We start from the raw sequence: 26,167 nt of genomic DNA on the forward strand, positions 1-26,167 counted from the left end.
TTCCCGTTGTGGCTCCATGCTAATGAACCCGACTAGAATCCATGAAGACGTAAATTCAATCCCTGGCCTTGCTGAGTGGGTTGAGGATCCGGTGTTGCCGTGAGCCGTGGTGTAGGTCCAGACGCAGCTCGGATCCTGTGTGGCTGTGGCTGTGGCTGTGGTTTAGCCTGGCAGCTGCAGGTTCAGTTTGATCCCTAGCCTGGGAACTTCCATATGCCGCAGGTGTGGCCCTAAAAAGAAAGTATTAATAATATAAAAATTTCATCTTTCATCATTAAGCAAGTAGAAAAAACTATTCAGTGAATAAAAGTAAATTAGAGGAAAAAAGCATGCATAATCCTGCCACTTAGGCAGGATAACTACTGTAAATTGGGAGTGGGGGGTATTTATTCTTCCACTATGGAATTATACCACATTCCATAGTTATTAAAAGCATGTACATCTTATGCAGCTGTAATGACTGTGTAACGGTCTTTCAAGTCGATATCCCGTAGTATACCCCTGACTCTTGGAGATTTATTTGCCTACTTTTTCACTGTTGTACTGCAGTGATTATCTTTCCTTTCCCATACTGAAGATTGTCTGCATCATACAGACACCTAGAAGTGCAATTGCAGGATTAAAAGCTGTGAGTGTTTTAGAGTTCCCGTTGTGGCTCAGCAGATTAAGAACCCCACATAGTATTCATGAGGATTCAGGTTCAATCCCTGGCCTCAACCCAGTGGATTAAGGATCTGGCATTGCCGTGAGCTGAGGCATAGGTCACAGGTGCACCTTGGACCTGGCTGTGGTACAGGCTGGCAGCTACAGCTTCAATTCAACCCCTAGCCTGGGAACTTCAGTATGCTGTGAGTGTGGCCCTAAAAAGGAAACCAAAAACAAGAACAAAAAAAAACAAAACTATGAGTGTTTCAAGGTTCTTGGTAAATTGTTTTTTCAAGGGCAATATCATTTTACCTTCTGACAGCAAAACACAAGTCACTGTGTCCTCACCCAAATCTGCACCTGAATCGCTTTCCTCTTTGCCTGTTGCTGGTATTAAATGGTATCTTAGAGCGTTTTTTGATTATGTAATAATCCTGATCAAAATAAACACGATGTATATATCATCCAAATAGTGTGCTGTTACTGGCATTATTTTGATTTCAGATTAAGCTTGGCCTTTCAAGAGTCAGTCTGCTAATGTATCTGTGAATAACAGAGTTTCTGTTGTTTGCAGATGAGGGTTCAGTTATCAGGTGGAAAGTGATGCCAATCTCACTTTGTAGCTGTCGGCTCTGTCTTTGGCTTATTTTATGCCAACAATTCCATTGAGAAAGCAACATGGGGGCCTCTGGGCAGGCAGGACTAAAGAAGTTAGACAATGCTTCATCAACATTCCTGAGCAGGTGCTTGTAACAAAAGGCTACTCCTGCAGCAGTAGGTTTAAGAAAAGACAATAGAATTGAGATTGTTTTGTAGGATTCTTGCAGCTCCTGAGGAAAGCAAAGCTATAATAAAATACAGTTTTTACCATTCAGACATACAATCAAGTAGGTTTGAAGCATAGATTCATAGATGACTTGAACATTAGTTATCCTATTTAGTCTCCCAGTCATATATTTTCTCTTCCCTTAACATGTTTCCCCAATGCAAGATCTGGTAAATAGCCAATATATTACTTATCCATTCGAATGGCAGGAGCCTTGGCAAGGACTGTGGTATAAGACCTTGGGGATACAAAGTTGAGACACAGTTCCTACCCTTTAGGATTTTGGACCTGTAGATTTTGTGTGAAACCTGAGGAGTTAAGCGCTCTAATTGGGATGCTGAAGGTGTACCAAAGTACGGAGGTGATGATGGAAGGGGGCTAATCCAGTTGACCTAGAAGCAGTCCTAAAAAATGACAAAGGACAGGTTGGAAGGGCATCCAAGGTAGTGAGAATGGCATGTGTAGGAAAAACAAGGTAGGACGAAGGGGTGTGATGTCTTTTGAAAAATCACAGTGTAACTGTAACACAGGGTGTTCCCAAGGGAAGTGATAAGACATGATTTCGGAGTAGGTAAACTCATCTGAGTCCTGTGAACGTATTTAGAATAGTTTGAGAGACAATGTCAATTCTGTTAAAATTCCTCTAGAGCCTATAACCCACCTTATGACATTTATGACATTCCCGTTTAAAAAAAAAAAAAAAGTACCTGGAAAATAGAAAGTACTTGGCCTTTGTTTGAGTTAATGTGTGTATTTCCTTATATATCATCTTGTATAGTTTTCCATACTGGATTTTAGGAACCAAAAGCACAGGAATGTGGCCCATCCTTTTCTAGAACTACAGAATAAATCAGTTTAAGTGGGAAGAGGCAAAGGTAGGAAATAGTGTGATATGCCAAAGATTACAAAGAATTACATAGAAAATTGTGTAATATGCCAAAGTACATCTAACCATTAAGTGATTCCGGGGATATGGCGGTCAGCACCCAAAAAAAGTAGGCAAACGTCAGATTGGAAAGAAGGAGGCAGCCTTCAGCATGCAGTGGTTTGGGGGGATGTTTTCTCTGGAGAATTTGACTTTTTTGTTGTTGTTGTTGTTCTTTTTTAGGACTGCACCTGTGGCATATGGAAGGTCCCAGGCTAGGGGGGTTGAGACAGAGTTATAACTGCTGGCCTCTGCCAGAGCCACAGCAAATGCCAGATCCAAGCCACATCTGCGACCTACACCACAGCTCATAGCAATACCAGATCCTTAACCCACTGAGCGAGGTCAGGGATCAAAGCCGTGTCCTCATGGATACTAGTCAGATTTGCTTCTGCTGAGCCACAATGGCAACTCTGGAAAAATTCCATTTTAGTGGTCTGGAGGAGTGCACAGTTGTGCAGTCCACGCAAGTCTTCAACTTTGAGTCTCTGGTGGAACAGTAAATTCATGTACTGAGATTTACTGTGGATATTCAGTAAACACGTTTAAATGTTAGAGCACACAGGCATCTAAAAGTTCGCAAACTAGTTCAAAAATGCTTTACACCTGAAGGATACATGTTAACCCTTGTCAAAGCCTTTTTGTTTTGTTTTGTTTAAACCTATTCGAGAGAGAGAGAGGAGGGGAGGACACCTTCACGTGTAAGCATAGCTAGGTCAAGAATAGTCTTTCTCCCAAGTCTTGTTGCCTCGTAAATTGGCCTTGACAAATAGGAAGAGTAGAAAAGAGAACAGTACGAAGGCTGACGTTTCTGTAGAAGTGGTGGCTGTCTATTGGCAGAGCATGTGCAGACCACCTTGAATAAACCTCAAGGACACAGACGGTCCTAACGCACCTTCTCAAGGGGGCTGCTCTCAGGAATATGGGGAGACATGCTAAGCTTCCGGCTTTCAATGAAACCATGAGTCCCATCCATGCCCTTCTCCTCAAGCATTTTTACTTCTAAAACTGAAGACAGAAAAGGATGCTCTGGGCATTTGCTATTTTGAGATGCTCTTTTCTCAGCACCCATACTTGATAAATCCCAGCTGTACCTCAGTCATGTCTCACCTGTCTGGCAAGTGAAAAAAGGAATTATCCTGGTCTCCCAACCAAGTAGTAAAAAGAAACTGCAAAAATGAGACAAATTCCCCATTCACAGTCTGAAGAAATAAGAGCTATGCTCTTAATTTCTTTTTTTTTTTTTTTCCCTCTTTTTTCTTTTTGGACAGGCCTTGAGATGTTTCTATTCAACATTTCCCCAAATGGAATTTTTATCATTATTCCTGGCTCTGCGCCTATAATTGAAGGAGGAGGGAAAGCAAAGTGTAAGCCTCTGTGGGAAATGATGTAAACAGATAGAAAGCTATAAAGCTCCTAAAGCAGCCCTGGCCACTCTCTGCAGGTTTTATTCTGCACGGCTGCCCCCTGACCTCCCGTAGAAACGGATGACATGCACAGAGTCGAGAGCAGCTTCCCGTTCAACTCATTGGGCTTGGTGCACAAGCATCAGAGGAGGATCAGCATCTCCCAACATGGCAAAAAAATGCAGGGGAGCAAAAGCCTGAGTGTAGCCAATAAGAATAATTAAGATTTGTTCTAAGATTGAAAAACAGTGCATTTGATTTTGTTCAGTACCATTGACATGCTTTAGCGGCTACTTTTCTGACATAATTCTGAAATTTATGAAATAGTTATTCTTAAAGTTTCCATGACAGAAACCTTTATAGTTATCAAATTGTCATACTTTGAGCAGAAATTGGCTAAGCACACATAAGTTCAAAGTAAGAGCTGTAAGTCCTGATAGTCTAGTGTAGTTTTACAGCATTGCCTCATCCAGAGCTCGACCAGCATTGGCCTAAATCATGGGATCCTTTTACTCAAGGGAGAAATGGAAATAACTGGAATTCTGCCTTAAAAGAGTGTTGTCTTGGCAGTGACTGTTCTTCATTCCAGGTCATTCCTTTCTCTTGCCTGAAGAAAAACTGTAAAATGCAGTTCTAGATAATCTTCTTGGCAAGGGAAGCGTGGCAACAGGTGTGCAGTTTGTATGACTCTGTCTTTCCAGGCTTCTCAGGGCAGCTGGCCATGGTTCTACTGTAGGCAGAAGTGAACCTAATTTTAGAAGCATGAAGGGAAATATTGTCCCAAATCAGTGGCTTGGCTTTCAAATTTTTTTTTTTAATTTTTAAAAATTTTTAAAAATTTTTTCTTTTACAGAATAAAATACATACATTTACACACAGTTACATTCACACAGATTATTATAACATGGATCTTAAGAAACAGATTAAGTGACTCCCACTGGAGAAGTGGAATGGAAAATATGCTGAGACAAATAGGAAATTTATTCTATACTTTATCCCAATTTTATGGCTTTCATCTTTACTACTTAGTTTTATCTATTACATTTCAATTTTTCTTTAAAAATTAGCATTATATTAAATTGTTATATTATGCAACTCTAATTTATAAAGAAGAAAGGCTTATATACCATTAAATATTTTATATGGCATAGTAAAAACAATAACTGGTAAGCATAGCAAAAATAATACACCCTCTGAAAATAAGTAAAATATAAAATGCGTAAGTTGGCTAAAAAACAGTGTAACTATATAAATATGTCCTCACAATTTGTTCCATCTCATTGATTCTTCAATAAAGGCATTAAACCATTCTAGGTGATGTGATAAACAAGACATTGTAGACTTTACATTGTACCTTGGAGAGAAATGGTTATTAATAATACAATTGTAGAACTGTATTATTTAATTGTACAGTTGCATTCTTTAATTATAATTATCACAAATTCTTTGATGGAGAGGAAATCAGAATCAGATCTAAGAAGACTTCAGCATTCCAAGAATGATGTCAAATGACCCCCTTCATGGTGGATTATGTGCTTATTTACAATGAGATATATTTCTTCTCCAGAGATTCCTTTTTTGTGTATCAATTGTAGATTTTTGGTTTGCAGTTATTCTGAAGTTTTGATATAAGAGTCTATATGTATATGAGATTATTTTCAGTTGTTGTTCTCTTAATTGCAAGTTCATCTCCGGTGTCCAGCATTTGTACCCACCTCTTCTCATGATTTCTGATTTTGATGGTATAATTGTGCATGGATTCGTATCTTTACTGTATATATACCTTTACTGGTGAGCCTTGTCATTTGTGGAATTTTTATTTCCTGTTGCTGTCTTTTCTTTCCTGCCTAGAGAAGTCCTTTAGTATTTGTTGTAAGGCTGGTTTAGTGTTGCTGAATTCTCTCAGCTTTTGCTTATCTGAGAAGGTTTTTATTTCTCCTTCAAATCTGAATGAGAGCCTTGCTGGGTAGAGTATTCTTGGTTGGAGGTTTTTTCCTTTCATCACGTTAAGTATAACATGCCACTCCCTTCTGGCCTGCAGAGTTTCTGCTGAAAAATCTGCCCATAACCTTATTAGGGTTCCCTTGTATGTTACTTGTTTCTTTTCCCTAGCTGCTTTCAAGATGTTCTCTTTGTCTTTAATTTTGGTCAGTTTGATTAAGATGTGTCTTGGTGTATTCCTCCTTGGGTTTATTTTATATGGTACTCGTTGTGCTTGCTGGATTTGAGTGAGTGGTTCCTTTCCCATGTTAGGGAAATTTTCGGCTATTATCTCTTGGAATATTTTTTCTGTCCCCTTCTCTCTCTCTTCTCCTTCTGGCACCCCTATAATACGGATGTTGTTGCGTTTCACATTGTCCCAGAGTTCCCTGAGACTCTCTTCATTTGTTTTCAATCTTTTTTCTCTTTTCTGTTCTGCATCCGTAATTTCCACTAATCTGTCCTCCACCTTGCTTATTCATTCTTCTGCCTCCTGTATTCTGCTGTTAGCTGCTTCTAGTGCATTTTTTATTTGTTATTGTATTTTGCATCTCTTCTTGTTTAAGTTTTATATCTTGTATCTCTTTGGTCAGTGTTTGCTGTAAGTTATCCATCTTTGCCTCCAGTTTATTTCCAATGTCTTGCATCATCTTCAGCATTGACAGTCTAAAGTCTTTTTCCTGGAGGCTGAGAATCTCCTTGTTGCTTAGCTGATTTTCTGGGGTTTTTCCTTTCTCCCTCATCTGAGTTGTAGTTCTCTGTCTTTTCATTTTTACAGGTTTTTGGTGTGGTGACCTTTTTATAGATAATAGAGCTGTAGCTGCTCTTACTTCTGGTGTCTGCCCCCCTTGTGGCTGAAGTTGGTATGGGGGGCTTGCTGTAGGCTTCCTGATGGGAGGGGCTGATGCCTGCCCCCTGGTAGGTGGAGCCGATTCTAATCCCTCTGGTGGGTGGGGCTTAGTCTCTGGATGGGATTAGGGGCTGCTGTGTGCCTGAGGCTCTTTAGGTAGCCTGTTTACTGAGGGGTGGGGCTGTGATCCCACCTGGATTGTTGTTTGCCCTGGGGCTTCTCAGCTGCTGACTGACGGGTGGGGCCAGATTTTCCCAAAATGGCTCCCTCCAGAGAAAGGCCACTGCTGAATATTCCCGAGAGCTTTGCCTTCAATGTCCTTCCCTCGCAACAAGCCACATTCACCCCTGTTTTCCCAGGATGTCCTCCAAGAACTGCAGTCAGGTTTGACCTAGGTTCCTGTGGAGACCTCGCTCTGCCCTGGGACCTAGTGCACGTGAAAGTCTGTGTGCGCCTTTTAAGAATGAGGTCTCCGTTTCCCCCAGTCCTGTAGAGCTCCTGCACACAAGCCCCGCTGGCCTTCAATGCCAGATGCTCCAGGGTTCTTTCTCCCAGTGCCAGATCCCAGCATGTGAGGCTTTGATGTGAGGCTCAGAACTCTCACTCCTGTAGGTGAGTCTCTGTGAGCCAGTTAGTTTTCAGTCTGTGGAGCTTCCCACCCAGGAGGTATGGGGTTGTTTATATCACGAAATCACCCCTCCTACCTGTGGATGTGGCCTCCTCTTTTTCTTCTGGAGTAGGGTATGGGTTTCCAGTCCATTTGGGTGGAGATTGCTCAGTCTTTAGTTGTGAATTTTGTTGTTTTTAGGAGAGAAGTTGAGCTCCAGTCCTTCTATTCCGCCATCTTCATCCCGTCGGCTTTCAATCTTAAAGGGAACCATTGGTTAGAAATGAAGCACTTACTCTCTTTGCTCTGGGCTTGGAATTGGTTTAAGCAAATCGGCCTGAGTGTGTCTGAAGCATAAGTGATGTCACCCTAACTGATGAAGATGTTCTTGAAGGGTATCACATTTTGACACTGTCTTGAGTTTTTCAGTTTCCCTTTTCTTAAATCTCTTCATATTTTTCTTGTTTCTCAACCTTGGCACTGTGGACGTTTGGGGTGGAGAATTCTTTGTTGTGTGGAGCTGTCCTATGAAGCATCTGGGCCATCTATACACTAGATGCTAGTTAGTAGCACACCCTCCTCCAATTCTAAAAATGGCTCCAGATATTGCCAAATATCCTCCAGGAGGCAAAACCATCATCCCTTTGAGAACCACTGGTATAGATGAAAAGAGGTCCGCAGTTGAGTGCGGGGAGCCTCCCAAAATTTAAAGATGGGGGAAGTGAACAGAGAGGCTGCAAAGGAGACCCAAGGTGAAGTTGAAGAGGAAATAAAAGAATATAGTGTTCCAGAGGCCAAGTGAAGAAAGTATCACAGGAAAGTTACCATCTGTGTCAAATGCTACTGTTTATTAGGCTGCTCCAGAAGAACACTTTTTTTTTTTTTTTTTTTTTTTTAAAGGGGTGCACTGGTAGCATATGGATAGTCCCAGGCCGGGGATCAATTCTGATCCCTGTGGGATCCTTTAACCCACCGCGTCCGGCAGGGGATTAAACCCACGCCTCCGCAGAGACCAGAGCAACTCCAGCTGGATTCCTAACCCATTGACCACAGTGGGAACTCCTTAAGGCTCCTTCTTTATGGATTTCACATAAGAGTGATGAAGATTGCTGCCAATAGGAAAATGTACTTGATGTAGCCTGTATTTTAAGATTGAAGCTGAGAGGATGGTCACAAGCCAAATAATCTTTGTTGGTGCAAAATACTAAGGTGGCACTTTAGAACCTTATGACGGTTGGGACAAATTGAATACATATTCAGAATTTCTAACAAACTGTACACTTCAGTTGAAATTCTAAGCTTCGATTATAAGGTAGTCTATGATAAGACATATGTTACTAGTAAGAGTTCAAGTACTGCTGTCTGTGGGTTTATATATGAACGATAGGCTTCAGGATAACCCATGACACTGCGACCCTCGGCTCCTTACATTCTAAAATGCTAAAATTTCTGGAGTTAGAAGACTGCCTTTGGATCTAGCAAACCAAGGTTTTCTGTAGGGCATTTCCACTATCTGTCACAATTGAAAAATGGCTTTTAGACTTTCCTGCTGTTCAGGGTAATCCATGTGGTGAGTTGTAGATGAATCTCTTAAAGCAGTCCTTATCTGAATCCTTGGAATTTGTGGGTATATAACTTTACAGATATGATTAGGTTAAGGAATTTGAGATGAGATTATTCTGGAATGTCTGGCCTAAAAAGGTAAGAATGCAGATTTTTCCCCAGAACTCCAGAGAAGGAATGCACCTTGATTTTTTATTTTACGGCTATATCTGCAGCATGTGGAAGTTCCCAGGCTAGGGGACAAATCAGAGCCACAGCTGCCGGCCTACACCACAGCAACACAGTGTCCTAGCTGTGTCTGTGACCTAAGCCACAACTCACAGCAGCACTGGATCTTTAACCCACTGAGCGAGGCCAGGCATCGAACCTGCATCCCTCATGGATACTAGTCGGGTTTATTACCACTGAGCCACAATGGGAACTCTAAAATACCTTGATTTTTAACCCCATAAGACTCATTTTGATTTTTGGCCTCCAGAATTATAAAATGACAAATTCATGTTGTTTAAGCCACTAAATTTGTGGGCATTTGTTACTGCAACAGTAGAAAAGTAACACAATCTAGTTGGGTTTTTGTGTGTGTGTGTCTTTTTTTTTTTTTTTTTTTTTTGTCTTTTTGCCATTTCTTGGGCTACTCCCATGGCATATGGAGGTTCCCAGGCTAGGGGTCCAATCGGAGCTGTAGCTACCAGCCTACGAGCCACAGCAACTCGGGATCCGAGCCACGTCTGCAACCTACACCACAGCTCACAGCAACGCCGGATCCTTAACCCACTGAGCAAGGCCAGGGATCGAACCCGCAACCTCATCGTTCCTAGTCGGATTCGTTAACCACTGAGCCACAACAGGAACTCCACGATCCAGTTCTTGAAGCAAGTTTTCCTCATTATCAGTGTTCTCAGCCCTAGTGTCTACAGGCCTTATCTTGTATCACTGAATGAGCTTTCAGGTTTTGAAGGAGCAGTGTGAATACCGTAATTAAAATATTGTCATATGATTATTTTCAAGAGCAAAATGAAATTGATAAGACTTTTCTTAGATAATAGGGTGATATCTCATGGGTAAAAAGTGTCTGTCCTTTTACTGCCTTGCTAGTGTGTTTCTTCTTGCCATTGCTAGTTTCCAGTCAGGCTTAATGTGTTGAATTTGATTCTGGTGACAAAAAAGTGTTGATGAGTTATACACCATGACATAATTTTCATCATTGCTGAGCTATTTTCTCCTTAATCCAAAAAGAGTACTTGGAGCATATTTTCTCATTGCTTCCCCGATACCCTTTCAAAATTCATATCCAGGGGAAAGTTAGTATGACCATATATTTAAGCACCCAGTAGTTAACAGGAAAACGAGTAATTTTTTCCTTGAGGGTGTTTTCCAGCTTTACACTTGTCTGAAATAATGAGTGTCAACCTCTTTTTTTTTTTTTTTTTTTTTTTTAAAGGGCTGCACCTGCGGCACATGGAGTTCCCAGGCTAGGGGTCAAATCATAGCTGCGGCTGCTGGCCTACACCATGGCCATAGCAACACCAGATCCGAGCTGCAATTCACAGCAATGCTGGATCCTTAACCCACCGAGTACCAGGGATCAAAACCTGCATCCTCATGGATGCTTGTTGGGTTCGTTACTGCTGAGCCACAACGGGGACTCACTAAACCTCTTTCTATATGTAAGGAAGTAGCTGACTGCAACAGAAATGGATCATCTTTCAGTTCAAACAGTTTGCCCTTAAGCCTACAGAAAGTGCCTTCAGATTGGGGTCTATTTATGTTTATTGATATAATTATCTGTGCAGCTGTCATTTTGATTTAAATCTGGGAACATTTAATTCTGAATTGGATTTAATTTTGTAAACCTGAAATCCGGTTTCCATTCCATTGTGAATAATCATGCTTTTTATAGTGTTTTTTCACTTCTGGTTTAGTCTCCAGCTCTCAGATAAATCTATTTATCTGCAGAACAAGGAGGGCTTCTTCAGGATGAAGACAAACAGGAAATTGATTTTTATATTTGACTCTTGATTTTTATATTTAACTTTATTATATTTCTATGGTCAGTAGGCCATTCAAGTAGATGACAAGTTTGTGTGTTGTTTTGTTTTGTTTTGTTTTGTTTTAAGCTTGTAGCCTCAACAAAGCCCATAATTATATGTTGAACAACTTCTGGTCCAAGGAAATTTTATATTCAGGGAAAAAAAAAATCCCTAACACCTCACATAGTAGATTTTAAGCCTGTAAGAGTTTAATTTAGTGACAAGAAGTCACTCAACTGTTCTTATTTCATAGGGGTCATTTCAAAATTAACAGTATGCTTTCTGTATTATCTTTGTTATTTTAAAATAATTTTAACAAGTAAGCATTTCTCCATTGGAAATCCAAATGAAAGCTTTCTGTTTCTTAGGAACAAAGGGCATTTCTTTAAGGGAATTAGCACAATGAAACTGAATTGCTGATGAAACTACTTTCTGGATTCTATTTTTGTGTGTTGCCTCTTCTATTCAGAACTATTTTTTAAATGGCCACTAGAGTTTAATGTTTTCTCACTGAAGGGTTATCAGTAGCTGATATATTGTATAAGACACCTGAAAATTCTAACTTGAAGTGACCTCAACACCAAAGAATCAGGATGAGAATATTGAGAGCAATGCTCACAAAACAGAAGCTAGAAATTATTTGGTCAATGCAGGCTCATTAGAAGTTTGCTTTGAGGTGGGAGGAGACGTGTCTAATTAAGACTATTGGTATGTTTTTGGCTAAATTTTTACTTAAAGTTTGTGGCAAGATTTATTCCTCTTAGGAAACCTCCGTCAGAGAAAATTCTTTCTTTTGATTTATTGTCCTCGAAAATCTATGATTCTACCTTTCAGATTGATTCTCTCTGATCAGTTTTATTCAGTCATGTCTTCTAAAATAAAGGAAAAAATCCTTTTTTCCTTTTTTTAAATTGAAGTATGGTTGATTTGCAGTGTTTCTCAGGTGTCTGGCAAAGTGATTCAGTTATGCATATATATGTATATACTGCAGATTCTTTTCCATTATAGGTTATTATAAGAAAGTATAGTTCCCTGTGCTATAAACTTGCTGTTTATCTATTTTATATATCGTAGTGTGTATATGTTAATCCCAGATTCCCAATTCATCCCCCCCTTCCCCTTAAGACAAAAAAAAAATATTCTTGTATCTCTCTAGGATGCAGTATTTCAAGATTAAATTTGACCTTTACTCTATAGGACAATTGAGGACACAGCTTTACTGAAATAATGCCAGGATTAGCCTAGCCATTTGTTAAAACGGGAGAATATTCATTGTTAAATAAAAATGTAAAGAAGCTCCCATCTGATACTCCTGTAAAGACCAGCATTTCATTAAAGAAATTCCCTTCAGTTTCTGTATGCACTTCAGTCACTCTTGCTGCTACAGATGCTGACAATGTAGGTTATGGGGAATACTCCAGAATGTGTGACTTAGAGCAGCAGAATCAAACTTAAGCCTCCTCTGCCTGTTAGCATAGAAGTAATTAATGCCAAGTTTTTTGTAATCCTATATATACATGTGTGTGTGTATATATATATTTTTTAAATTTTGCCTCCTTCTAGCTTCAAGACTTTCCGAGCTCTCCATGGCTTAGTGTTCTCCATCTTTTTAGAATCACTATCCCTTGTTCTTCTTCCTTCTTCTGACATCCAAGGCACATAATGTGAGCCTGAGTGAATCTTTTTTTTTTTTTTTAAAAAGAAGGAAAGAAAAACTTGAGCTACAGATGTCAGTCCCATACTTTATTAGTTGTAACAAACTACTAGCCATCTACCTTACAACATATTGCAGCCTTGAGCTGAAGATGCAGGGCTAACTGCCGGAGTTTTCAGAACTCCACACCCTGACTTTATACGACATTTCCAAACAGGCTCTCGTCCCTCCGAAGCATCTGCTTCATCTCATACACTCCTGGCTTCACTCATGTCTGATATCACTGCTTTGTTCCACTTCAAATCACTTGTCTCTTTCCATCCCTCCAAAACCTTGAGGATCCACCTCAAAGCATCAACACACTTTTTTTTTTTTTTTCCTGTCTTTTTAGCCAAATTAGCAGAGGCAAAGTTTGCTTCTATGGAGGGATTTCCTCCCGGCCCCCACCCCATTCAGGGCATACTAACCTCACTGCAAATGAAGAGGACCATTAAATTTTGAATGGATGGATGGATGAATGTCAGCCTTTTTCCTCAATAACTGAAAATATCTAAGGAAACAAAAGGTAGTTAATTGGTATCGTGCCAATGTAAGTATTGGAGAGATGGCATTTTATTTTGAGACTGTTTTCTCCCCAAAGAATCTATTTCCTTCCAATTGCAAAAAGAAAATCAACCAGAAAACAGGATTTATCAAGATGTTTTAAAAGGTGGAAAGGAGAAAAGTGATACATATGTTGACAGATAGGTACAGCATTCTACATCAGGTCTGTCCTAAGATGAGTGTACTTTTCCTGGAAAGGGCTATGTAGTCATGTCATTGAATCCATTTGTATTCATGTAACTATTTTGATCTTGACCTACTTTGACAATAGAAAAAAATGAATTACAAAAGAAAGGTTTTCTACCCCTAAATAAAGAGAACCTGTGATCTTTAAATTAGCATCTGAGGGAAAGCAGAATGAGAAGCAAAGGTGTTTGCAACTCAGAGAAGCCCAGAAATCACATGTTATTTGGCTTGCTGGGTCAAACATAACAGATTAGAAGAACACCCTTTTCTTTAGTCATGGCTTGTCTTGTGATTATAAAGTCACCATTCATTTGTATTAATTATGGACATCTTTCCATTAGTCACAAAATTATGTCAGAATTTCTTGGCAGAGTTGATTCCCAGTTAAAATGTACTTATGAATAAAAGCTGCTGAAATTTTTCCATTATTTTTTAATATAGAAAAATGCTTCTATAAAGTCGTGGTGTAATTCTCAAGAAAGTGACACAGTCCAGCCCTGGTTAGAGCTCCAGGAGCCCAACTGCTTTCCAGATAACCTTCCTTTATCCTCTTATTGAATTGTAACCAGCATACACATCCAGAGTGTCTGGACAAAAAGTGTATTTCTTTCAGTCTCTGGGTCTTATCGACCTCAAACAAATAGATGGCCAGATATTTTTCCAGCAATGATGAGTTTATTCGAGATCAGCAAAGAATTGGAATTTGGGGTCTGCAACCATGGTAAACCATGCATGCGCAAGTCCTCTCTCCCTGCAGGGCAAGGAAGAACCCTTTTTTGGAGGGGAAAGGAAGTGGGGAGGGCTATAGTAAGTGAGTCCATGGCTTTTCATTGGCTGAGTTGTTGCTAGGTGAGATGAGGGGTCTTTCTTCCTCTTGGGCTCCACTGTGTCATAGTGCAGGAGAGCTACCCCTTCTGGTCTCCAGACTCACTGAATTGAGGTTTCCCTTTATGAATTGTTCAGAGTTTCCTATTCATATATGTCCTAAAATTACTTTCAGAACTTTGAATTATTTTCTGACTTGAATCAGCAGCTGAACTCAAAGAGAAATCTTAAAAGAGAGTGGCCTTATTGATGAGCATTCTTTCTCAACTTCACACTTAGATCTGGAACACTTTCTGTGCACCAAGGCGATCCACCAAAGTAGTAGATGCTTATAGTTATTTATTTCCTTTTCTCCTTCACAGCTTAATTTTCCTTTTCACAATTCCTTGTGCCTCACACATACACAGTAGACATAAAAACAAGGTCACTGGCATAAAGAAGCTCAGGCCATCTCCCCAAGGTGCTCATTAGCAACTATCCTATGTCAGAATCCTTATACCCACACGAAAGTTACACCATTCTCAAATAAACTTGACTCCCCAAAGAGTATAAGTGACTTGGCAGAGATCTTGATGTGAACATTAAAGATATTTGAGCTACCACTATGTACTGATTTTAGTGGAATCCCAGGAGTTGGGGGTGGGGGGAACATTTGAACATATACACATCCTTTAAGAAGTGTTAATAGGTAGAACAATAAATACAAATCTTAAGCAGTGCCTCGGGTCAGATAGAAAAATACCAAGGAAAGTTTTGGAGCAAGGTGGCATGATAAACCCAGCTTTCTAAGGAAAAATGATAAAACCATTGCTTTTTTTTATTATTATTAATTATGGACTGATTTTCATTATCCACATTGACAGAAAAAGGGAAAGGGGGATAAATATAAGCTTGACAAGCTCAAAGTCTATCAGGATTTCATTTGGGTGATCTTTATCTGGTTAGTTACTTTGTAATTATAGCTACAGAATTACCATCTTGAAAAGTATTCAGCACCTGTAGTTAGAGGTTCTGCAATATGAAGTGCATTTAAGATGTTAAACACGAAGAGTTCATACCATCTAGAAATTACTAGTTATCTGGTAATAAAACAACTTGGTGTGAGCATTATACCCAGCTATGGAGGCCAGCCCGCCTGCCTGCCTTGCCTGCCTGGCAGAATATGAAGTACTGTGGGATTACTGTTGAAGCTTTAGGGAAGTCATCGATCTTATGTTAAATAGGAAGAGGGCCAGCAGCAAGTCATTATTCATCTTGACTGTAATTGAAACTTCACCGAAGATATTCCAGAATGGAAAGACCGTTTTAATCCACTTCAGTTGCCCATTTTGCTAAAGAAAAATTTTCTCTTAAGCAAAATGCAAAAATTGTAACACATTCAACTCTAAATGATAAATTTGGGTTACTCAATTGAAGAGTAAGAGTTAATGCTTCCTTACATGACTCCCTCTTTTAGAAGAAACCTAAGCTTAGTTCTAAATTAATCTAAAACATCATTTAAATTTCTCCATGGTGGAAGTTTATATAGGATACAATGAGTAACTGTTTTTATTATAGCATTCATACTTTAACAAATATCAGTTATTATTACCAGCTGATCCAGAATGGCTTAGATAATTTTTTTTGTTTTATTGAGGTATAGTTGATTTACAGTGGTTTTAATGTTAATTTCTGCTGTATGAAGAGTGTCTCAGTTATACATATATATATATATTCTTTTTCATATTCTTTTCCATTATGGCTCATCACCGGATATTGAATATAGTTTCCTGTGTTATACAGTAGGACCTTGTTTATCCATCCTACATATACTAATTTGCCTCTGCTAATCCCAAACTCTCAGTCTGCCCCATCCCCCTCCCACCCCTGGCAACCACAACGCTGTTCTCTTTGTCTGTGAGTCTGTTTTTTTTTTTTTTTTTTTTTTTTTTGTAGATACGTTGACTTGTGTCATATTTTAGATTCCATACATAAGTGGTATCATATGGTGTTTGTCTTTCTCTGACTTTGTTTGGTATAATAATCTCTAGTTATGTCTATGTTGCTGCAAGTGGCATTATTTCATTCTTTTTTATGACTGAGTAGTATTCCATTACATATATACATGTACATATGGTATTCCATTACATGTATATATATGTGTGTGTGTATTTATCCATTCATCTCTCAAGGGGCATTAGGTGTTTTCCATGTCTTGGCTATTGTAAATAGTGCTGCTATGAACATAGGGGTGCATGTATCTTTTCAAATTGTATGTTTGTCTGGATATATGGGATTGCTGAATCATATGGCAACTCTTCATTTTTTTTGAGGAACCTCCTTGTTATTTTACACACTGGTTGCACCGACTTATATTCCCACCAACAATGTAGGAAGGTTCCCTTGTCTCCACATCCTCTCTAGCATTGATTATTTGTCAATTTTTTAAATGATGGCCATTCTGACTGGTGTAAGGTAGTACCTCATTGTAGTTTTGATTTGCATTTACCTGATAATATGTGATTATCTGTATATCTTTTTTGGATAAATGTTAAGATCCTCTGCCCATTTTTTGATTGGGTTGTTTATCGTTGAATTTTATGAGCTGTTTGTATATTTTAAAAATTAACCCTTGTTAGTCATATTGTTTGCATATATTTTCTCCTAATCTGTGGTGGGTAGTCTTGTCTTTTTCTTTTTTTTTTTTTTTTTCTTCTTTGCTTTTTACTGCCACACCCGTAGCATATGGAGGTTCCCAGGCTAATAACTGAATTGGAGCTGCAGCTGCCAGCCTCTGTTAACAGCCACAGCAACATGGAATCTGAGCCAAGTCTGTGACCCACCCCACAGCTCACAGCAAGACCGGATCAAACCTGAAACCTCATGGCTACGGGATTTGTTTCCCTGCACCGCAGTGGGAACTCCTGTCTTTTCTTTTCTCACTTCCTTTGCTGTGCAAAAGCTTTTAAGGTCCTATTGATTAGGCCCCATTTGGGGTTTTTTTTTTTGCTTTTATTCCTTTTGCCTTGGGAGACTGACCTAAGAAAACTTTGGTACGATTTATGTCAGAAAATGTTTTGCCTATGTTCTCTTCAAGAAGTTTTGTGGTGCTTTTCTTATATTTTTGTTTACTTTTGTGTGAAGCTCCTACTGCGGCTCAGTGGTTCACAAACCTGACTAGTATCCGTGAGGATGTGGGTTCGATCCCTGGCCTTGCTCAGTGGGTTAAGGATCTGGCATTGCCGTGAGCTTTGGTGTAGGTCGCAGATCAGCTCGAATCCCAAATTGTTGTGGCTGTGGTGTGGGCTGGCAGCTACAGCTCCGATTGGACCCTTAGCCTGGGAACCTCCATATGCCATGGTGCGGCCCTAAAAAGACAAAAGACAAAAAAAATTTACTTTTGTGTATGGTGTGAGGGTATGTTCTAACCTCATTGATTTACATGCTGCTGCCCAACTTTTCCCAACACGACTTGCCAAAGAGACTTTTTTTCCTCCAGTGTATATTCTTGCCTCCTTTGTGGAAGATTAATTGTCTGTAGGTTTGTGGGTTTATTTCCAGGCTATTCTCTTCCATTGATCTGTATGTCTTTTTTGTGTGTCAGTACCCTGTTGTTTTGATTACTTTGGGGCTTTTATAGTATTGTATGAGGTCTGGGAGGGTTACACCTCTTGCTTTGTTCTTTTTCTTCAGAATTCCTTTGGCAATTCTGGGTCTCTTATGGTTCCCTGTAAATTTTAGGATTATTTGTTCTAGTTCTGTGAAAAGTGTCGTGGGTACTTTGATAGGGATCACATTAAATCTGTAGATTATTGGGGGTAGTATGGCCATTTCATCAATATTAATTCTTTCAATCCAAGAGCATGGGATGTTTTTCCATTTCTTTGAATCATCTTCAATTTCCTTTCTCAATGTTTATACTTCTGAGAGTCTGTCTTTGACCTCTTTGGCGAAGTTTCCTCCTAGGTGGTTTTTTTTTTTTTTTTTTTTTTAATGTAATTTTAAAAGGGTTGGTTTGTTACATTCCCTTTCTGCTATTGTTAGTATAAAGAAATGCAACCGACTTTCATAGGTTAATCTGTATCCTGCTACCTTGCTGAATTATCAGTTCTGCTAGCCTAGATAATTGATTTATATTTACCTAGGTGCTTGATCACAGCCATTACAATTTTTAGTAGTTTTGATCAACATGCCATGTGCAGCTACATGACCCTGAGCCACCAATGTCATCAGCTCACACACCCCTCCCCACATTTCTATAGAGCAGGGAAATGGTTCCCCTGCAGGTCTCTAAATTCTACATGTTTATATTGATTGACTTGCCCTAGCTGTGGAACCTAAGATTTCTAAAGATATCTTTAGAAAACATGTTTTTGTTTTGGTTTTTTTAAAAAAATGTCCTTGCCAGGAAGCTAGCAGTACATTAGGACTAATTCTCATTCTAAAATTGAAGAAATTCAAGGAAGAAGCAGAGGGAAGATTTTTATTCTTTTTTTTTTTTGGTACTTCAAGGCACATTATTTTCCCCTTAGGCTAGAATGATAGGATCGTATGGACATTCATTTAACTTGGTTCATAATTCTAGGTAATGTAATGTAATCAGTCTCTCATCAAACTGAGAATTCGATTGAAGGAGCAAGAGAAAGAATGATAAATAATTATAAGGGGAAGCTTGCAGTGCATTTGTTGAATATCGTGAATATGGTGCATTTGTTCTGCAGGAGGTGAAGGAGGTCCAGAATAAAGTGTTCCACACCCACAAAATAGGACGGTTGAAACAAAAGGTGTAGAGATTCTGCATCTTTTCACAGTTAAACAGAGTGCCACACAGTTACACTCTGGCCTTGCAATTCAGTAGGAAGACTTAAGGAATAAGCATAATTCTTTTTTTTTTTTTTTTTTTTTGTCTTTTTGCCATTTCTTGGGCTGCTCTCACAGCATATGGAGGTTCCCAGGCTAGGGGTCAAATCGGAGCTGTAGCTACAGGCCTATGACAGATCCAAACCGAGTCTGCAACTTACACCACAGCTCACAGCAACACCGGATCGTTAACACACTGAGCAAGGCCAGAATCGAACCCGCAACCTCATGGTTCCTAGTCGGATTCGTTAACCACTGTGCCACGACAGGAACTCCAGGAATAAGCATAATTCTTATACACTTAAGAAATAACAGAGCAAGGTCACCCTTTCCTCCAGAAGTTGACCACAGCAGAGCAGGGAGATCAAAGCTCCTTAACCTCTAAGCCAGGTTCCTCGGCTAGAAACATGAGGATAATGTTTCACCCTACAGTAAGGATGATTAGAAGGATTAAATAGCAAAGTTTTTAGCATCATCTCCACAAGAGTCACCCCCTAAATCATAATACGATGATTATTGTCACTAGATTTAGAAATTTAGAAAAGAACGTATACTTTTGCATATTAATATTCTCTACATTAATTTTAAAGAACTTTGGTTTTCTTCAGTGAGTCCTTACTTAGGTGCATGTAAATGCAGGTAGATTCTGACTCTCTAATTTAATGCATACATGTGCAAGATTCCCAGTAAAGCAAAAAATACATTTCTGGCCAAAAATACTTTCTTCTTCAGCTGTTCAGTAGTTACAGTTTCTATAAACGTGTCTCACGTTTCCTCTTCTCTTTGAGATATAGAAATAACCTCTTTCTGGAGGAGGAAAATGGATCAAATGTTTTTTTCTAAACATTTTCTTCTGTAGTTATTAAGCCATTTCTGCGAAAGTACAACTGTTCATTCACCCACTTAGTGCTCGCCGAGCCCCCATGTACACAAATGGATAATTATTTTCCTCTATGGGAAAATTTGATATGACAAGACCGTGATCATTCAACAGATACTTATCAAGCACTTTCTGCCAGCCAGGTCTTATGTTTCCAAGAGAAGAGCTTGCAAAACTCAGTGGAGGTGAAGTGATTTATTTGGTTCTATTTACTGGTTGATTTTAGGAGTCACTGCTTTGTTTGGTCACCAAGTAGGTCGTTTGCATTCCCTGAAGGAGTGCTGCCTGTGTGAGTAGGAAGGTCCCGCATGAGTCAGCAATATATGGCAGCAGTTAGGGAAAAAAATATGAAGCCTTCTACAAGTAATGCTCTTCAGGTTAATGTAATTTGCTCTTTGTATTGTATCTTGAAGCTTCCTTTTCAGCCCTTCTCTTTTTATCTGAGTGGGAAATACTCATTTTAAAAGAAACATTGCTTTCATATCAGAAAGCATACTCAGATATTTGAGTTATTCACTTGACCTCTGTTACTTTCTATGGAATCATACTCTGCAAAAGCTTTGTGCTTTTTTTTTAATGGCAGCATCAATACTGTTTTTCATTTCTCCTTGGTACAGGAATACCCCAGCAGGACATAGCGATTCTGTTTTATTTACAGAGACTTTTCTGACCAAGAGTCCACCTAATCTGACAAAAAGAGGGACTAATGAGTCCCTGTGTCCCAGCATCTTTTGTTAATCTTGTTTTATTCCCCCCCCCCTTTTTTTTTAAGGGCCACATTAGTTCCCAGATAAGGGGTCGAATAGAGCTGTATCTGCTGGCCTACACCACAACCACAGGAATGCCAGATTTGAGCTGTGTCTGTGACCTACACCACAGCTCACTGCAACGCCAGATCCTTAACCCACTGAGTGAGGCCAGGATTGAACCCGAGTCCTCATGGATACTAGTTGGGTTTGTTACCACTAAGCCACAACAGGAACTCCTCATCCTGTTCTTAATACTATTTGAGTTCTGTTTGTTTCCTGGAGTATTTTAAAGCAAATCCAAGACATAATTTCACCCATAAAAATTAAGCGATAAGCATTTTTAAAATTATTACTAGCAACTTTCAGATGTTATTAAAGTCTGGGGTTTTGTTTTGTTTTGTTTTACAGTTGTTCAAAGAGGGATCAAAAAAAAGTTCTACATCTTGTATTTGAGTGTTACGTCTCTCAAGTCACTTTTAATCTAGAATAGCCTCTGATTGTGACTTCTTACTACTGGTATTTTGAAGGAAGAAATTCAGCTGTCCTACCGAAGTTCCACAGTTTGGCTTTATTCTATTTCCTGTAAGCAGGTAGTAAAGTCGGAGACTAGATGAGATTCAAACTCAAGGTTTTAGGCAAGTGTGGCTCTGTATTCTTCCTATAGCCTTGTATGACATCTGGTAATTATGCCTATTATTAATGATAGTACTGACATTTAATAGCTGCCTGCCTTGGTGGAGAAGATGTCAGGAATCTATCTTGGGGGAGCATAAATCATTTTAGTATTTTAAAGCATCATCTATTTCTCCAACGTCATTTTTTAGTATCATTAACCTATTAGGTAGATGCCATGTTAAAAAGCTTTCCTGTCCTGGGACACAGTTTTATCACCGGGTATTTTATTTCCAGTCAAAATAATTCTTTTAAAAATTCATCTATCAGATTTCCCATCATGGCTCAGCAGTAAGGAACCCGGCTAATATATATGAGGATGTGGGTTTGATCCCTGGTCTCACTCAGTGGGTTAAGGATCCTGCGTTGCTGTGAGCTGCAGTGTAGGTTGCAGACACGGCTCAGATCCTGTGTGGCTGTGGCCATGGCTGGCAGCTGCAGCTCTGATCTGACCCCTAGCCTGGGAACTTCCAGATGCCATAGGTGTGGCCCTAAAAAAGCAAAAAAAAAAAAAAAAAAAAAAAAAAATTAAATTTTTCAACAAACTCTGAAAAATAAAATTAATCCGTTCAGGGAAAAAGTTTCTTTTTGTACCTTAATGCTATGTGGTTGAAATGCTTAGAGTTATAGAGTCCCCAAAGGAAGCACATCTCTCCTGCCATGAGTTGATTAATCTGGATGACCTAATTTGTCAGGGGAGGACCCACAGACACCCTGCTGCCTAATGGACTAAACCTTCTCTCTCCAATACAGAGGGCACATCCCAAAGAATGTGTTTTCGGGGGAGTTCCCGTCGTGGCACAGTGGTTAACGAATCCGACTAGGAACGATGAGGTTGCGGGTTCGATCCCTGGCCTTGCTCAGTGGGTTAAGGATTCGGCGTTGCCCTGACCTGTGGTGTAGGTCGCAGACATGGCTCAGATCCCGCGTTGCTGTGGCTCTGGCGTAGGCCGGTGGCTACAGCTCTGATTAGACCCCTAGCCTGGGAAACTCCATATGCCGTGGAGTGGCTCAAGAAATGGCAGCAAGACAACAACAACAAAAAGAATATATTTTCGGTGCTTACAAAGAGGAGGGTAGAATAAAGTTTGCTGAATGATGAATAAATGTAAGTTTCTAATGAATAAAAACAAATTGCTTAAAGATCTTTCTTTCATAGGATTTTGGGTTCTTTGTTTGTTCATAGGAAGAAATCTTTCCTGGTTTCTGCTCTGTATGCTGCCTTTATCTTTGGCGGTCGGCATGTCATGAACAAGCGCGCGAAGTTTGAACTGAGGAAGCCATTAGTGCTGTGGTCTCTGAGCCTTGCAGTGTTCAGGTGAGTTTTTGTTTTGTTTTCCCCACTTTCCAAAGAAAATCCATTCATTCTATCAGACTTGGATAAAAGAAGCAGCAATTGAACATTTTTATCTTAAATCTCATAGTTTTTATTTTTAAGGACATAAACCCATGTCTTCTTGCAACCAAACTTGCCATATTATAGTCAGGCTCTTATCTTGGGAGCTTTCAGGCCATTTCCGCTTTTGTCTAAACTGTTCATGCAGTAATTCAGTTTATGTCTTAGGACCGGAGGCAGTGCATCGATTCCGTTATTTCTGTCGTATAAACATAGATGAAGGGCTAAATGGAAATCTACAGCAGGAAACTGTGGATGTCTGTGGGAGAGGAGGGTTCCCGTGTGACCTTACTGACTAGAACTTAATCGAAAATGGCTTTGGGGGCATGTGACCTGACACTGGACACACGTCTGTGTCAGTGTCACCAGACCAGAGAACGCTTTTATTCCGCATTCCCCAAAGCATCCTTCACCCCCATGGCCTGAACTGACTCACAGGCATAGGCTTATGCAGCCAAGTCTTTTGCATTGGGTAAAATCCATCACAGAGGCTGTTAGGACCAGGACTGGTCTCTCCAGAGACATCTGCCAGCCAACATCCAGACACACTCCTGGAAGCTTGAAGGAACACTCCTGGTTTTGTAATACTTGGTGATCTGGCAATCATAAAGCTAATTACCGCAGAGCTGGTGTCCAAACAGGTGCCAGAATTTACCTACAGCTCTAACAAAGGCACCTGCTCTATTTGTGTTTGGCTTGTCAGGACTGCAAGGTGATCAGTAGCTTTGGGGGGAAAGATGTAGATATGCTACAGGATAAAAACCTGTCTGTTTTAATATTTAGGAGTATTTCTTTTTATTTTTTTCATATTGCATATTAACTGTTTTACCACTAAGGAGAAATGGGTGGTAGCATGAAAAGCCTCACCAGTCACTTAAGGCTTATGAAAAATTTCAATCAGGAAGAGGATTTTCCCAAATTCTAATGATCTGTACATTTGCATTATGTTGGCTCCTGGTGTCTGAGACACTCCTTCGCTTGTTCCGACTGCATGTGCTCTTTATTTTGGTGCATTTTGTAAGACAGCTGCATTCTAGATACCCCTGGTTTGGATCTCTCTCTAAAGACTCCTTCCATTTCAATATTCTCTAATACAAAGCAGTGTTTTCACTTCTATCGATGTGGAAGGTTCCCAGAGGATGCCTCACCTGGAGTACTTTGACATTTGAGGGGAAAAGAGTTATCTTTAGCCTAATGATGCCCTCCATCAATTCACAGATTTTTCAGCATCCCCTGAGCCTTTATCTAAGATTAAGTAGTCTTTTTCAAAACCTGATCACACTATCATTCTCTCACCTACACTAGTAATAATTCTTTATTGTTAAATGTTCCAATTTCTCCGGTTGTCTCATAAATAATTTTTTGGACAATTTAGTTTGAAGAATTTTGGTCCAGATAGGTGCATGCATTTCCACTGGATGATTTCCTTTACCTTAGAGGTTTCTTCCTTCCTCTCTGAGTCCCTCTCCCCACTCCATCCTTTGGAGCTGCCAGATCATTTGCCTTTTAGAGTTCCCCCCAGGTGGGATTTTGCCAAGTGTGCGCTTATGTCCTTTTGTTTTCCTTGTTAGCTGATAGTTGGATCTAGAAATTCTATTATATTTAGGTTTTATATTTGACAGGACTTATTATAAGTTATTGTACGTTTTTATAAGAAGTTGTAGTAAAGGCAGGATAAATGCTTGATTCTTTGGTCATATTTAGCAGTGTCAAAAAAATAATTTCATTACTTAGCATGTGAATAATAATGGGTTTTTAAAAGTTATTATGAACTCACAGACTTAAACGTTTTGTGTGCTGATGATTTTGAGATGAATTTGAATTTGATGTGTTGTAGTCCACTGCTGTATATTTTATGCTGAATTACCCCATGTTTGGACAGTGGGAGTTTCTTTTTTTTTTTTTTTTTTCTTTTTCTTTTTTTTTTGTCTTTTCTAGGGCCACACCTGCAGCATATGGAGGTTCCCAGGCTAGGGGTCTAATCAGAGCCGTAGCCGCCGGCCTATGCCACAGCTCCTGCAACTCAGGATCTGAGCTTACATCTGCGACCTATACCACCACTCATGGCAATGCCAGATCCTTAATCCACTGAGCGAGGCCAGGGATCGAACCCGCAACCTCATGGTTCCTAGTCAGATTCATTAACTACTGAGTCACGACAGGAACTCCATATTTTATGCTGAATTATCCCATGTTTGGACAATGGGAGTTTCTTCAAGCTGGCTCCCGAATCCTCTCTCACGTGCACTTGAGAGAGGGAGAGGCTGTGTATGTTTGGGGGAGAGTGTGTGGATGACAAGCTCTTCCAGGCCAAGATGTTACATATTCCTTGTCCAGAGCTGGAATTGACCATTTCTTGAAGGATCCTACGTTCCTTTGGGGAAGAGAGAGAGTATTTAGAAATGACTCTAAGTTCTAGGGGTGGTCACTGTTGCTAAGTGAGTTCTTACATCCAAGCCTTTCAGAAGGCAGAAATAGAAAATTCTTTTTTAAAAGAGATGTATCCAGAGTTAGCACTGATACTTCCAGTTCATATTTAACTGGAGAGTTTTTACTTAACTGATTGCTCCTCCTCCTATGCCAAAATCCAAGCTCCCAGTGTCAGCCAGTAATTACTCCTTTAATCATCCCACGATACATATGCAGTTGTCGACAACACTATCACACCTTTTTTAGATTAAGCGATGTTTTATCTTCCATTTCCTTAATTCTATGAGTTACTTTATTTTCTTCAGTCATGTTTAAGGAGTCCAAGCATGAACAGTCTACTAGGGTCTTGTAAAAATTGATCATAATGTTCTAATCAGTTATTTGGAGAATCCCAATAATGGAATTCTAGCTATAGTAACCAAACGTGGTTCCATGTTAGGAAGAATATATTGAAGTTTCTCTATACTTAAAGGATTCTGATCGACAGTGCATTGAATGAAAAAGGCTAAATACAGAATGATATTTTTATTTAATGTTTAAATTTTATTCCTAGACATAAAACATATCATTCGTTAATATATTCCATTATTTGTAAAAAGTGTCTAAAAAGATACTCAATTCTTATGTCTGTGAAAAGGCAGAGGAGACATGCTTTTATTTATTATTTATTTATTTAGTCTTTTTAGGGCTGCATCCGCGGCATATGGAAGTTCCCAGGCTAGGGGTCGAATTAGAGCTACAACTGCAGGCATGCACTGCAGCCACAGCAATGCAGGATCTGAGCTGTGTCTGTGACCTACACCACATCTCACGGCAACGCTGGATCCTTAACCTACTGAGCAAGGCCAGGGATCAAACCTACATCCTCCTGGATCCTGGTCGGATTTGTTTCTGCTGCACCACAGTGGGAACTCTAAGACATACTTTTATCAAATACTTTGTATTTACTAGAAAATAAAACAATTTCAGTGCTTGTAGAGCTTGGTTCTAGTGGACTGGCAATTTCGAGGTAAAAAGGATTTAACTTTTTTCTGTGAGGCTTTTCCTTACTTTAAAACAAATGACACAATATAATCTTGATGGCTCAATCCTGGATATTGG

The 26,167-nt window shown here is 39.5% G+C and overlaps 2 protein-coding genes across 27 annotated transcripts in view; both read left to right on the forward strand.

Annotated features, from left to right (window-relative positions):
* The window catches only part of CASP6 (caspase 6), a 1,021,045-nt gene that overhangs the window by 601,363 nt on the left and 393,515 nt on the right, over window positions 1-26,167 (forward strand). The window lies entirely within an intron of this gene.
* Window positions 1-26,167, forward strand: part of ELOVL6 (ELOVL fatty acid elongase 6) — a 465,493-nt gene that overhangs the window by 393,223 nt on the left and 46,103 nt on the right. For all 26 annotated transcript variants that reach the window (XM_084973203.1, XM_084973204.1, XM_084973217.1 and 23 more), the window contains one exon: window positions 22,427-22,558. In XM_084973203.1, the coding sequence (XP_084829329.1) occupies window positions 22,427-22,558 (132 nt within the window). The remainder of the gene's footprint in view (window positions 1-22,426; window positions 22,559-26,167) is intronic.

This window comes from Sus scrofa, chromosome 8 (assembly GCF_054392235.1).
Source record: "Sus scrofa isolate SSC_HxYL_T2T_F1_AM1 chromosome 8, Sscrofa_HxYL_maternal_Yorkshire_Landrace_v2.0, whole genome shotgun sequence".
Classification (NCBI taxonomy): domain Eukaryota; kingdom Metazoa; phylum Chordata; class Mammalia; order Artiodactyla; family Suidae; genus Sus; species Sus scrofa.